Source organism: Cygnus atratus, chromosome 6 (genome assembly GCF_013377495.2).
Source record: "Cygnus atratus isolate AKBS03 ecotype Queensland, Australia chromosome 6, CAtr_DNAZoo_HiC_assembly, whole genome shotgun sequence".
NCBI classification, from domain to species: domain Eukaryota; kingdom Metazoa; phylum Chordata; class Aves; order Anseriformes; family Anatidae; genus Cygnus; species Cygnus atratus.
In genome coordinates this window covers 1,928,006-1,943,066 of record NC_066367.1, presented here as the reverse complement: position 1 = coordinate 1,943,066, position 15,061 = coordinate 1,928,006, and the positions used below count along the sequence as shown (strand labels likewise).

Genomic DNA, 15,061 nt, shown 5'->3' with positions numbered 1-15,061 from the left:
AAGAATCAAATAAATCAGCCTCAAATTTAACTCTATAAAATTGAAATCTTGCAAGCAAATCTCTTAACAAAGTTTAAAAAAACAACAAAATGTCATAATATGAATTAAATGATCACACAAAGTTTCTGAGAACTAATTTCACAACATTTTCTAATATGAATTATGCCATTGGCAACTTAAAATTTTCTAGCTCCATCTACAATGAAACTAGAAAACAAGTACTAATACAATTTAATTAGAACTAACACCAAATGGAAAGGTTTTTTTTTAATCTATTCAGTCTACCAAAAACTCAGAGCTTTTAACTTTACAGTTCATATTATTTAAATTTATATCTAACTTCAAGTATATTTTCTGATAACAGAATGATGAATCTCATTCTAGAGCTGCTCAAGGATAACCCCAATGAAACCAAAATTTGAAAAATATTTCAAATGTCTTTCAAAACTGTTTGTTTGTTTGTTTTTCCTGCCATTAACAAAACCCCAGTGAAAATAAAGTCTTATTATCGGCAATAGCACCAATAAATTTATGTCTCCTCAGAGAGTCAGTGTAAAACTACCTTGATGAAAAATCTGTCATTCATCTTGCTCTTCCAAGCCTTTTTGCTTTTAACAATCTATACACATAATAAGATGAATAACACATGAGAGAAAAACGTATCTGTATTGACACTAAAACTATGTAAATGTTATATGTTTCAGATCATTATTAAAGTTCTGTAGTCAAGGGTGAATACAGATACATGGTGCTTAACCATTTCTTATTTATATAGCTCAGTTTGCCCATGTCTGATATGCACCAAATATGTGGTTATTCACTTTTTAATGTACTGATATGTCATTACTATAATTAAACTATTGTACTGTAAGACAGTGTTAGGGTATGTGTATGCATTTAATTACCTCTCTTGACATTGAAAAAGACTGCAAAAAATGACGGAGATAAATATATGATATGATGATGAGACACCGTGAGGACTAGAACAATACATACTGGAAGTAGTCAGGCATCCTGATAAGGTAGTCAGAATTAAGAGGAACATTAAAAGGAACATTAAAAGAGAAGGGAATTCTTTCAGTTTAAACTTGTCACTTAAATACCACATCTGGCGTAGAACAATCTCTGACAAAATCCTTGGTACAAGTGTTTTTGACTGTACTATTTCATTTTCAAGAAATTTAGAGAAGTATAGATCCAGAAATTGACAACAGAAATTAAAAAGAAAAGAAAAAGAAAACAAAACCAAAAAAAAGGTATAACCTTAAAAGACTGAATTCATTGTTTTAATGTTCATGCTACGTGCAAAGAATAAAAAGTAGTTCCAGTATACTTAAATGCCTACTGGAGGAATCGGGGCTGAATGGCATTAGCCTAGGAAACGAATAGATACCCTCACTTAGAAATAGGCATTAGAAATGTCAAATGTAAATATGCCAAAATATTGATACTTGGAAGTACTTGATCTAAGACAAAACAAATTTCAATTCAGCTGATACGTAATCATGGTGATTTTCTACCCCCAGAAAATATTAATGCTTAAATTCAACAGACGTATTTGCTTAACTTTAAGCATGTGTTTCCACAGACTTTACCACTCATTCTCCTGACACAAGGACAAAATGCCATAGAATCATTTAGGTTGGAAAAGACCCTTAAGATCATCAAGTCCAACCGTCCATTTAACTACCAAGTCTACCTCTAAACCATGTTAAGTGCTACAGCCACATGTTTCTTAAATACCTCTAGGGATGGCAACTCCTCCACTGCACTGGGTAGCCCATTCCAATGCCTAACCACCCTTTACATGAAGAAATTCTTTCTGATATCCAATCTAAACCTCCCCAGCACAATTTCAGAACATTTCCTTGTGTCTTTTTGTCTTTAGCCAGCTATACACCAATCATCTGACTGCTTTTGCTATGCTTTGGAGAACAAAAATAAAGTTAGGACTTGTTACCTTGTGGACAGAATTCAGCATAGTTGCCTCCAGTTCAACCAGCCATTTTTCAACTTGACCTCTGGCTTCAGATGTTGAAATTGTCTGCATGAGTTCCACAGTCTCTCCTTCACTACTTTTAATGTGTGTAATATCTAGTACATCAGTAAACTCTACTCTTGCAATTCCTTCAAAACACTCTTTCAGGTGAGGTTGTACTCTAGAAAGCAAAAGGAGTAGTATTAGACAGTTTCTGACATATTTTTCCTTGCCAAACTTGCAAAATAAGATATAATTTAAAAAAATTAACAATTTAAAACAATTTACTTAAAAGACAACTTCAAGTTTGTTAAATAGAAGTCTATCCTCAACAATAATTCTTGTGTATAAACACCGCAAGATGCCTTGCTAATACCACACTACTTTTTGAGGTTCACTTTTTTTTTTTCCTCCTCTGCTCATGGTGAAAGCTATCTTGCTTAACAAGCTTGCTTCTGCAGGAACCTTTATAGAGTTAATTCTATTCAGTACTAAATGGACTTTTGCAGTGTAACCTTGACTGAGGCTGGGGAGTAGAAATCTCAGAGTGTTAGAACACTGGAAAAAAAAAAAAAAAAAAGAAATACTTCCACTAGGACTGTAGGACTGCACCTAAAAAGGAAAAACTCAAGTTAGCTGTGTATAGATCACATATGATCAGCTTTCCACTGGGATAAAACAGGTATGCTAATTTGACGAATTATTATTTGGACTTCTGATTTTCCTGAAAACCAGCATACAGAAAGGTTAATACTTTAGAAAACAAAGCTGAATTTAACTACCTGTATTAAAAATTACTATGCATTTGCCTATCATAAAATCTAACCAAGTACAATCTTAATACCATAGCTGTCAGGAAAAAAAAAATATATAAGCCTCTGTATACACACACAATGAGTCACAGATGCATCTATTGAATATTACAGTACCGGGTAGGATCTTTGGTCTCTGAAAGAATCTCAAGGAGTTCATCATTGGATAAAAAAAAGAATCTGGGAAAAAACAGACGTTTCTTCTCTAGGTATTCGTTAAGTCCCTTGAGAATGACTTCCAGAAATTCATTGCACTTTCTCAGTTTTCCCAACATGTTGTCTATTGTTACTACTGTCAGCACATGTTTGTCCTGGAAAAGAAATAATTCCAGATAAAATGTTAATGCCTTCTCAAGTAATTCACTACACAGCACTTCAGGAAATGTCTTGAGCAAAAATATTTTTTATTTCAAATTCTGCTTTACTCAGACTATTGCCAGGGTCACAATTTACTAACCTTCACTGTCTGACTTCACTGGGAAAGCAGTTAGGTTAAGTGTAACAAATTATACTTCAACTTCTTTTTACTATAGCACCTGAATAACACAAAGATATATCACTGGATAAACACTGAGTTTTGTGTATTTATACACTGTGTAGATGACAAAATACAGATCTTTGCTAGTGCTTTTCAAATTAACCACTCAATTGAAAAGAATATAAATGCTTAGAAAAGCTAATGATTGAGTTGAAAGTTATCTCAATTAATACAAATGCAAAAAGAGTTTTTTACAAAAGATGTAAAGATTGCCAGGCTAAGAAGCCTGAAAGGCATGCAGTTGTCTGAACATCAAGTTCTAGCAGATAATATACTTTATGACCGATTTATAGCCTAAGCAGCAGTATATTTTTTAATCTTTCTTACCAAGTATGGGATTTTGGTAGCAAAATGAGAGAGACATTGCAAAGTAGAAAATTATGCAAATTTATGACCGAGGAAGTCTAACCAAGAAAATGCTTATATTTAGTTCTAGGGTGGGCTTGGGTTCATGTATGACTGAATTTATTCTAGTTCGGTTCTAGTTAAGGCCCATACTGGTATATCAACTGACTTGCTAACCATGAATTGATTCAAACTCACTCATGTTGCAATACATATTGTTCTACAAGGTACAGGGGAGTGATTAATCCCAATCCCCAATCCCCTGCTAAGGAAAAAAAAAAAAAAAGACACTGCTATATATATAACTAAACAATGAGAAACACCAAAGAGATGAGTAGTGAGAATTTCAAACTAATCTATTTTTGAGGACTTGTAAGAATTCCTACAGTAGCAACACAGAACACGGCAGCAATGCAGAAAATCAAAGATGTAGCAAGACTATTTCCACTAGGAACAGTTTTGTCAGAGCCCATTACAAATACAGAATGCCTCACTCAAAAAAGTCCCTGATAGGGTTTGCAGAACAACACAGTATCACAGGGCAGAAGCTTGGTGACTCATGTTGCAACAGACAGATGAGGACAGACAAGCTACGCTGTTGTGCAAAGCTCAAAAGGTATCCGTGACAAATAAATCCCTCATAGGGTGACAATGCAGATTTGACCTAGTAACCTGACTGCTGTTCAGCTTCAGTTTGGAGAACTCAGAAATAAATTCCAAGTTTGGTTTCAGTTCAAAAACTTATAACATTTTTAAATGATTTACAATTTGCTTTCAGCTTTGGTTCAACTCCTTGCTCATAATACACATATACTTCTAAATTACTAAATAAATAAATAAACATATTTTTATGTTTATCTAATTAATCTTCATGGAGGTGTACCTCTGTGACACAATAATCAGTGTTCTTTTGTACATAAAATACATTTACCTACTGTTACTTGCCTCTTGCAACATACTAAACCAGAACAAACTAAATAAGTACTTACTCTTTTCATCTATACATAGATAATTAAGCTGTCAGCACACAAATACAATTAGTCATTTGTTTTATAAAACACTTTGTAATGCATAACTAGCACATAACTATATGTTGCCAACAGAAAGAGGTTTTGTTTCCTTTCTTAGCGTGTTTATAATCAGCAAATTGTAAAAGCACAACTGATTATGCTAATCAAAGCCATTTTGCCAGTGTTATAAATGGATTCTTCCTGCTTGGTTATTATTTCCTATGAGAAAAAGATAAGTAGGGAGAAAATATATATATATATATATAAACAGATTTCCAGTTTATGGTTCTGCTAAGACACAGAGGGAAAAAAAAAAAAAAAGAATGTCGTAACTCTCAGTCTTTCAATACATCAGTGTCAGTTGTTATATCAATTTGAGGAAAAAAATGTATGAGGAAAACAGTGTAAATCAAGTGTATGAAAACAGTTTGGATAGCCTGCTAAAAGACCACCACTATCTCCAGTTTCTAAACATAATTTTTAAGATATCACAGGTTGCAGCCTTGGAATTTTTTTCTTAGAAGTTTTTTTCTTTCTTCCTCAAAAAAAAAAAAAAAGAAATGCTTCCATATTCTAGGGTTGGTTTGATGTTTTTGTTTTATTTTACTTTATATCAAGTGGAAAATAAGTCACTAAATATTTTAGTCCTTATTAATATGCTTTACTTAAATTAGGTATTTAAAATGAATGAATATATGATTATTCAAATCAGTGATGAAAAGCTAAGCAAATAGAAGGAGCATTTTGATTCCTTTCACAGCAATTTTATAATACAATGGCATATAAATGCAAAAAATCATGAACAGTCTCAAGTTACCATTATGCTTTAAGAAAGACCATTCATATTGACTGGAGAAGAGTATTCTTTTAAGCTATAAGATGGAAACATTGCATTTGTGGAAACAGAGTGCCATCTTCTGGAAAATAAGGCCAAGTTGCTTAGTGCAAATAAACTTAGATTGTTAAACTATTATTCTGGTATTTACACTCTCCTATACAAGCAAAAGTTGATCCTGTTTTCTACCAGATATGATACATCACATTCAAAAAATAATTCAAATTTGATTAGAACTGAATATCTAAATTAGAAGATTTTCTTAAGATAGATCATTCATCAGATACAATGTTCAGAAATATAATAATCAATACAATTCTGAAATTCTTGCCCTTTTTTTATTTTTACTTGGTTCTTACCCAGAGCAAATACTTCTGATTTCACAATAGCTTGATGGGATAAATCTCTGATTTTTCTTCTAAATCAGAAGAGGGAGAAGGAGAGAAAGACCATGAGGGATGGGGCTGGGGAGAGAAAGAGTGCATGTGAGAAGCAGAAGAGAAGGTGAGGGAGAGGAAGGCAGGGAGGGGGAAAAGATATAGAGAGAGAAGAGGGTGGAGGAGAGAGAGGCAAGGGCAGGAGGGAGAAAGAAGGGTAGGGAGAGAGAGAACACGAAGAAGATCAGAGAGAAGAAAGAGAGAAAGGCAGGGAGGGAGGGAAAGAGAAAAGCAGGGAGGAAGGACACAAAAGGCATACAGAATGAAAAATAACTTTATCTTTAAGCGATAGAGGAGAATTGCCAGGAAATAAAACAAGTGGTTCCTTTGTATATTACATTATGAATTCTTACATTAAAAACATATCTGCAATCTGAAAAAACTTCAGACCAAAATCTTTTTGAGTGACTGCTTCAGCATTTCTCCTAATTATAAAGGTTCTCTGAAGGTTCTGCAAAAGTATGAGAGTTAAAAATGCAATTTTTCAGTTTTTCCTTCAAACAATGAACTTATGCCCTGCCCTGGGCCTCAAATCTGCAGAACTCAGAGATCTTTTCAAGTTTGTTGAGCAGTTTAGTAAGCCCAGTTAAAAATAAAAATGCACCATCCTAATAGAAATGTCCATATTAGGGAACTTACTCAGAGTGAATGCAGAACCATGCCTCTTTCAGTTCTTGCCTCTTCTCCTCCTAGTACCACCCCTTTGCTAGATGCTATTGCCCTCTTAGCAAAGTCAGCAGAAGAAATCATACAAGTATTCTTCACCCAGTTAGCCTGACAAATGCAGCCAATCTAACCTGGCCCTAGGCTAGATTTCTAACAAAGAGTATTCATGCAATCTCAATTGATCCTAGTAAACGTGATAACTTCCAGAAAGGAGCAAATAACACACAGATTAGCAAGACCAGAATATTTTGAACTGGCAGACAAGTGTAGTGATTGTGTCCAACAACTGCCTTATGTACTCATTTCTAATAGATCATACTAGCATTTTTGAAGGAAGTTCAACATCGTTGGTTTAAAGTTACAGAGATGTCTCTACCATTCCATATGCGAACAAACGACATTGCCTCAAAACAACTAGTGTAAAATTTAATTGATTCATCAGTGAAGACAATGTCACTTGACCTACAGTGCCAGGATCACCTTTGCTATGTTACTTTGTTTTGTATGTGTTTAATTTTAGTCCCTAGTATAGAACACGGCTTGAGAGATGAGGCTGGAAGAGATTAAATTCTTCAGCTTGGTTAAAAGGAAGTTAAGGTAGAATTTAACTGTAACCAGCAACTATTTGAACTGCAATCAAAAATAATAAAATATTTAAATAATAAAAATATACAAATAAAAAACAGATTCAATTTCTTTTCAGTGACAGTTAGGCAACAAGAGACACCAAGTACAAATATTTCCTTGGGATGTTCAGCTTGCATATTGAGAAAAAATTATTTGCTAGGGAGGTAGCACAATGCTAAAGTCTGTGGAGATAACCTCCAAGGAATCCCTGTCCTTGGAGGTTTTCAAAACTTGGCTAAACAAAGCTGTGGCTGACCTGATCTAGTGTTGGCAAAAGTTCTGCCTTAAACAAGAAGTTAGACTAGCTGAACTCCAGTGGTCTCTCCCAAGTAATGCTTCTATAATTCTGTGTGAAACAGTTCTACAAAATAATTTTAAAAGAAATCTAAGAAAGGGGGCTAAAACAAAACAGATTACTGTGCTATCAGAAGCAATTTTCTAGTATACGCTACTAATTCACTCTGTATCTTTAAGACAGTGGCACTTACCTGAAAAGTTGATTTCAGTAAGTCTTTCCATGTTTTAAACACAGTAGTGAATTGTCTACTTTCCTCAGGCATCTGAGCCATGATATCTGGAGAACTGAAAATTGGCTCCAAATAAAGCCAACCAGCTTGAACCTTCAGCCATTCATCCAGGATCTCCTGTACCAACAACAACTTTCCTTCCCATTCCCTGTAAAACAGTATTAGTTCAAATGCATGAATTGATGCTTCCAGTATAACATTTCTCTCACACTGCAAAGACTTTTTTGGCAAGCTGTATATTCAGGAGCAAGTGTAACAGGCAAAAGTTTTAAGATTTCAATGGAATATCGCATATTCATCTAGCCTGTTAGGCAGATTTCCTGCATAACAATGTCCACACATTTCTGGAACTGGATCATCTGTTTGCGTTTGAACTACCTTTTTTTAAGGTTGACTGTAGGATTTCACAAACTAGGTTAATCTAATAAAAAGACCAACAGTATCAGTGAATAAACTTAGTGTGCGCTTTAGTGTGTAGTAGTATCTGGACAAATTCACTTCAATTCATAGACGTTAAGTATGCGATCTGGTTGTTGGCATATGCCAATCACCAGATGACTATGTCTAATTTTTTGCTAGGTTAGACAGGCTGAAATGGCAGAAGAAAGCTATGAAAGTAACATGAACTATTAAATCAAAAATAAGTAGATATTGTCCTAAGACGACATTTGGTTTTAACTAAAAGATTTCAAGTAATAGATAGTCCAAGTGTTAATTTAAGCCACTTAAACCATTACATTTTATTTCTAACTTCAAATTCCAAATGTGGATGTTGAATAAGCCTGTTGATAGATCAGGTGCACAATATTAAAATTTGATATCTATTCAATCTTCAGTCCTTTAGTCTATCATTTTTCTGAGTCTCCTCAGTTCTTCTGAGTTCTTCATCATTTAAGATCATTAACACCATCCTTTCGCTATCTCAACAACATCACAGATGTGATATTATCAGTTCCCTATTGTCACTGGTATTCCTAACTCACATACGCAATCAATTTGAAAATAAATAAGTAAATAAATAAATAGTCCTATAACAGGTACATATATTTTTCCTTCCTGTGTAGAAACAGTGCATCATTTTGCAACTCTCATTCCACTGGAAAGTGCAGATGGAAATATTATTAAAGGTGCACACTGTTAACATACATAGTGTATGAAAGAATTATGACAGTGATTTTCTCAACACAACCCATGGGCTGCACTGAATTCTGCAAAATGAAACCCATGAAAACATGCTTAACTTCTTCATTCACTCATTTACCCACCACAGATTCTAACCAAAAGACAGATTTTCTTGCATATACCTTCTTCTTTACCCAAAGTCCCTCTTTCATCTTTTAGTTATTGGCATTAGTACATCATTTCTGATGATCTTTTCTACCAAAAGGCAGAGAAAAATGCAGCTTTCAAAGAGGAAAATTAGCCAGGTTAGTTAATTTGTTTACACCTAAGATAAACAAAAATGACGACAAGGAATTTGGAAACCTCGCTGGCAAGAGTCCAGAATTCTACATGCTTTGTAGGGCTATATAGAAAGCAACCATTGGGTAATCACCTAAATCTCAAAGGCTAAAGTACTTGTAAGACTTAGCACTTAAGTACTTACTAAGAGCCTTGTACTCTTACAAATGCTGTCAGTTGATAAAGCAAACAAACAAATCAAGTGAAACTACTGTGGTGTGTTTATTCTTTTGCTAAACATAATAATAGATAAAAACTACTATTTTACATTAATAAAGAAGGAACATTTATACTATAGTGCAGTAGTAGTTAGAGAATTAATACTTACTGGAATGTACATATATGTACATTTAAGTATGTGTTTATATTTATTGAATACGTGCTGAAATCTGAAATAGCTTTTTTGCATGCTAATAGAGTTTGAAGGTACTTATACAGCTAGATAATTATAGCCAAACTTTCTATGAAATATTTTTATTTTTCCACAATTTGACTATGTCTGGGGAATTTAAGAAGCAAGTAAAGGATTTACTGAGGAAAGAGACAAAATCAAATTAAAACCTGTGCTAAACGATGAAAGTATAAAATTTTTAACATATAAAGATGTTTTGGACTGTATTTTTCTGCATTAGAATAAATAATATCTTTCACTGCTTTTCTGGATTTGTCTTGTTGTCATTTTTCTGCCTCTCCCTTACAAAAAAGCTAACATTTTTAATTAACATTTGTAATGAACAGCTAAAAGATTTAGTAGCTTTAAAAATTATGTACAAAGGTATGTACAAAGATTAATCTATATTTTCTTAGTTCACAGTCTTTCATTCTGTAACTCAAATATATATTATGCGGTTAAACAAAGGTAGTATTATATATCTGGAAACTTCAGTACCAGAGCATGTTAAAATGTTTTGCAGCTTCTCCAATACATTATCACTTTCCATATAATTAATTAAAAATAAAAATGTTCTTTAAAAGGCAATTAATGTTTTTTTCTGACATGTAGAAAATACTTAGCCCTGTAAAATGGGATTAATTTACTGCTTAAGGAGGAGAGACAAAAACATTTGAAGGCCCTATGCTTTAGATTAACCAGAAAATATCATATCTTATTTAGTAAAATCACTTGGTAACTCTCTATTGGAGAAAAAAAATTACCTTATTCTTTTTTCATAATGCTTAATGAATGGAGAACCTCTCATGGTCTGAGTTTTGACAATGTGATCATCCAATAACATCTGAATATCGTCTATAGACGACAAAATATGGGTTCCTGTTTCTCTGTAGGCAAGAAGAGTGAACTCCATTTGATCCCATTCAGAAATCATTTTTGTTAAAGCTTTCTCAAGTGAATATTCTTTGCTGGCTGTTTCACTGATGGTCTCAAACTTTTCTAGGAACGGTTCAAGGTGCAAGTTAATGTATGACAAAAGATTTGAGTCTTCAGAAGGAGACAGAGGTAAACCAGCAATTTTTGACATCTCTTCCCAGTGCCTTTCTTGCAAACCGGGATTGCAAATCACCTGGATTAGAGGAATGTGGCTTTTGAATTCCTCTACTTTTGATTGAACCTGTTGTGTTATTGCTAGTGCATTTGGAGAATTGTGGAAAGCTTTTTCTAGTTTATACAGTCCATGCCAGTAGTTTCCTACATCTACCTCTACTTTGTCTGGATTCACTTCCGTAAATGATCCCTCTATCCAGTTTTTGTGTTTTCTGTTGAATTCAACAGTCATATCATACAGACGAAGATACGGAACAAGAGCATTCCGTATTGTTTTATGCTGAGGGTACTGAGATACTGGCCATCCAAAGGCATTTTCTTCTGCATTAAACTGTTCAATCTGTTGGGAGATAATTGAGGTGTGAAATATAAGCCAAGCTATCTGTGATATCAAGTCCTTACCACAGGGATTAGAGAGGTTTTCTAGTATCATCAACAAGCATCAGACTGAGTTTTGAGTTACTAAGACAGTCCAACAGTACTAAAACTGCTGCTATTGACAGCAGCTAAAGCAATCTTTAACACTGACAGCTCAACATTCATGCTAGTCAATAGAGGAGTACAGCTAGAAGTTTAAAATAGTATCTGACATTCCTCTAAAATTTGCATTAGCACGGATTCAGTAACAGAGAGGAAGAAACAATAAGCATTAGGAATTGTACTTTACAGAACATAAAATTAGAATTTCTGTATAAATCTACATGAACTTAATCCACTCTTTCACTGTGCAAAACACTACTGCATTAACTCAAGATCACATAGCAACAATTTATTTTGCTCAGTAAATTTGCTGTTTAAATCACAAATCATGCAAAATATTTCATAACTGAATTAGAAATTACTGCATTACTAAGTAAACTGTTGGCTCTGATAACACAAATATACAATTTATACTATTAGACTAGTTCAGACTATAATCTGTACCTTATCAGCAGCAAGATCCAACTTTGTATTTAATGCTTGAGCTTTCTTCAAATATTTGTTGACTTCTTGAACATCTCCAAACGTGTTAAGTTCTTCAACCTGCTTAGAGTAGCTTTTCAGTTCCTCAAGAAATTGTTCACGGCATATCTAATTGAACATCAAACAATGTTATTATGAAGAAAATCACAATAAATTTAACCTTCTGTAAAAAGGAGGAATAACTATTCTGATTTGCTATGTATCATACACAGCCAGTATGCTAATAACAGAAAGATAAATTCAGATCCCTAGTATATCACAAATTAAAATACAATAATAGGATTAATCAAATGACAAATGAAGCTAAACATTTTCACAAGACAGAGGTATGTCTCTTGTCTCAAAGCCACACAGTTCAAGGAGAGCTTTTTCCTCATATATACCACTTTACAACACGCATTTCACACCAATTATCAACGGTGGTTAGTGTCTGAAACCAAGCATCAGATCATACAAAACAATAACATGTTCCAAGAAAACGCAGTCTATGCTGCACATTTATTTGTAACACAAGAACAATTAGCAGCTCCTTCTTTGCATGTATTGCATAAACATAGAAACATACTATCTTAAAATATGTATGATCTAAGACAAAATGATCATGAAACTAGGGAGCACAAGGAAGCCAAAGCAGACAGCTATGCAGGCAGTAACCCTGACACATCAGCAACCTAATCATTAGCAATCCTTTTAGAGACACCCCAGAACTTAGATACTATAACAAACTGTAACGTAAAAGCCTAGTAAATCTAGTGAAAAATAGTAACAGAGATAAAATACATGTGAAATGTAACAGGAAAAAAAAAACACGACAAAACAAACAACAAAATAGAATTAAGATGCATTTATGTTATAAAACTAATATATTTGACATTATCCTAACAGCAAAATCACACTTTTTTTTTTTTTTATTAAGATTTTATTATTATTATTTTTTAGGGACCTATAACAGAAATTTCAGATACTGCTATTGACTCCAAAGGGACTGCTCATGCACATAAGCCAAACCACAAACATGTCTTTTAATGGAGCTGAGTTCTACTGTTTCACATACAGACAGCTTTCATCAACATTGATAGAAATTCTGTAACCAAAGAGCTTTCAGAATCCAAAATACGAGATGTGACCTGTACTGAAGAATTCATGGATATGTTAAAAGTGAGCAGGTGGGAAACAGACAAAAATTAGTTAATATCAAGAATAATACAAAATCTTTACTGCAAACTTTTTAGAATATATGGGAAAATAAAGGAGATTATTCCATCCAATATCATTTAATGTCCTATATGTCATTAAAAAATTAAAGTTTTTTTTAAATGTCATTACAAACCTTAAGACCATCTTGAAATTGTTCTGTCTTTTCTTCAATTATTTTTCTGTGCTCTTCAAAGATATCTGGCATTCGTGCATTCCACTGAAAAACATTCTTGTTCAGTCCTATGTCTGCTAGTGAAAAGCAGACGTTCTATCAGGAAAGCAACACAATTTACAGCATTCATTAATTTCTGCTGCAATTCAATCATGTCTTGTGTTTCTATTTTCCGTATACAGGCCTGGGAATAGAAATTCAAAGGAAAGATATTTTACATAAATGAATCCCAAAAGAATCGCTAAATAAATAACATTTAACTTGAAAAGCTAATTTTTTACTTTTTTATTATTTTATGTAATAAATTTGGAAAAACATGATCTGAAAACTGTTTTCTTTGGAGCAACATGGTACTAGCTACTTTTACAGTACATAACTTGTTATACATAATTTGTTAAGACAGTTGCCTTACTAGATATTATACTGAATAAAACTTAAAAGAATTGCTGATACTATATGCACAAATCTTTGGACTAATGGAAACCAATCCAGACAGGCTATTGTAAGTGTCACAAATTTGGGTAAGAAGGCAGGACATACTTCAGAAAGGGAAGCACTGAATGGCCCAGTTAAGATTAGGTCTTCCCTAGAAGAATATAAAGAATATAGACAACTACTGTATCGTTCATTGTGATTAAAATAAAACTTACGCTGTTCTTTCAAATCTCAACAGTTGACAGCATAGGAGGCTGATACATGTAGCATTCTGTATGGTACTCTTAACAGAACAGCAATTCAGACATGTTTAAATAATAAATCTGTAACTACACACTCTGAAAGCCTCTAAAAGAGCAGTATTAGTAAAAACATTGGCCAGTTGGACAGATAATAGCATACCAGTATATATAAAAACTACTTGATATCAATTGAAGATACAGAAAATTTTAATATGATGACACTGTGAAAACACTAGAAACATTTTTAGGTAGGGATAAACTGTCCAGTAAACCCACACTTCTGCTCTTTTTTAACAGTAGTTTTTATGCATCGAAGTATACTTATTGCTATGGATCTAGAGAACATTGGCCTATTAAAAGAATACCCCAAACAGAGACAGAGATCTTTTCAGCAATGATGTGGGAGAACTGTTAGAAGGGGTCTGATGCTGGTAAAATATTACATGCTACACGTTAGAACTTGCAATTTTTTCTCCTCCAACACAAAAGCGTAGTATTAAATGTATGTATCTTAAAGGCACCATAGTCTCAGCACAGATTCCAACTTCTAAACATTTTACTTTTTACTTGAAAAAATTATTCCTCTTATATCCCATGTTCAGCTTCACTGTAGCAGTTCAAACCACTCCAATCCAAATTTAGCCAACCACTCAGGCATCCAAATTATTTTAAGCACACATCTACATTCCACACATTTAAAATCAAGCATATACATCAGAACTTAACATGTCTTAGTCTCTTGCTGTTCAGCTATGTTTTAAGTGTGTATGCAAGTGCTTTGCTGAATGGAGCCTGAATACATCAAAACAACAGTTGGGTTTTGATTAGAGAAGTGGTATTTGTAAGTGAGGAGATGGGATTTTACACTTGCCAAACTGCAGACCCTACATCTATGAAATTTTAAATGATAATTCAACACAGTATGTAAAGGTAAAGGTAAAATTACTTCATACAACTTGCCAGTGAGTGCTTTTTAAAGTTTTCTTGTCAAGAACCAAACATATATTTAAGCTCCTTACATCAGAGGTTTCGAGTCATTGATTACTTTAGGATATTACAAACGGATCTTTCATGTCTTTCACATCTAATTTGATTGCTCAGCTTTAAATCAGGGAAACCAAGAAATATTCATTGTTCAACTACACTAGCTGTTCAGAAACCTGAAGAACACACAATCTAAATTTAATTCTACTGGTATGTTGTCCACACTGCAGAAATAATTTGTCGTCTTCTTACACTATAGTAGCCATTGGCTGCACTTACATTGCTCATGATCCTACTGACCAATGTTGAATTTAGGCTAGGAAATTTCCAT

The 15,061-nt window shown here is 33.6% G+C and overlaps 1 protein-coding gene across 1 annotated transcript in view; it reads right to left on the bottom strand.

Annotated features, from left to right (window-relative positions):
- Positions 1-15,061, bottom strand: part of DNAH7 (dynein axonemal heavy chain 7) — a 103,879-nt gene that overhangs the window by 72,885 nt on the left and 15,933 nt on the right. The window contains 7 exon segments of the mRNA XM_035536796.1: positions 1,961-2,159; positions 2,908-3,101; positions 7,737-7,923; positions 10,392-11,077; positions 11,662-11,808; positions 13,031-13,163; positions 13,165-13,253. Coding sequence (XP_035392689.1) covers positions 1,961-2,159; positions 2,908-3,101; positions 7,737-7,923; positions 10,392-11,077; positions 11,662-11,808; positions 13,031-13,163; positions 13,165-13,253 — 1,635 coding nt within the window.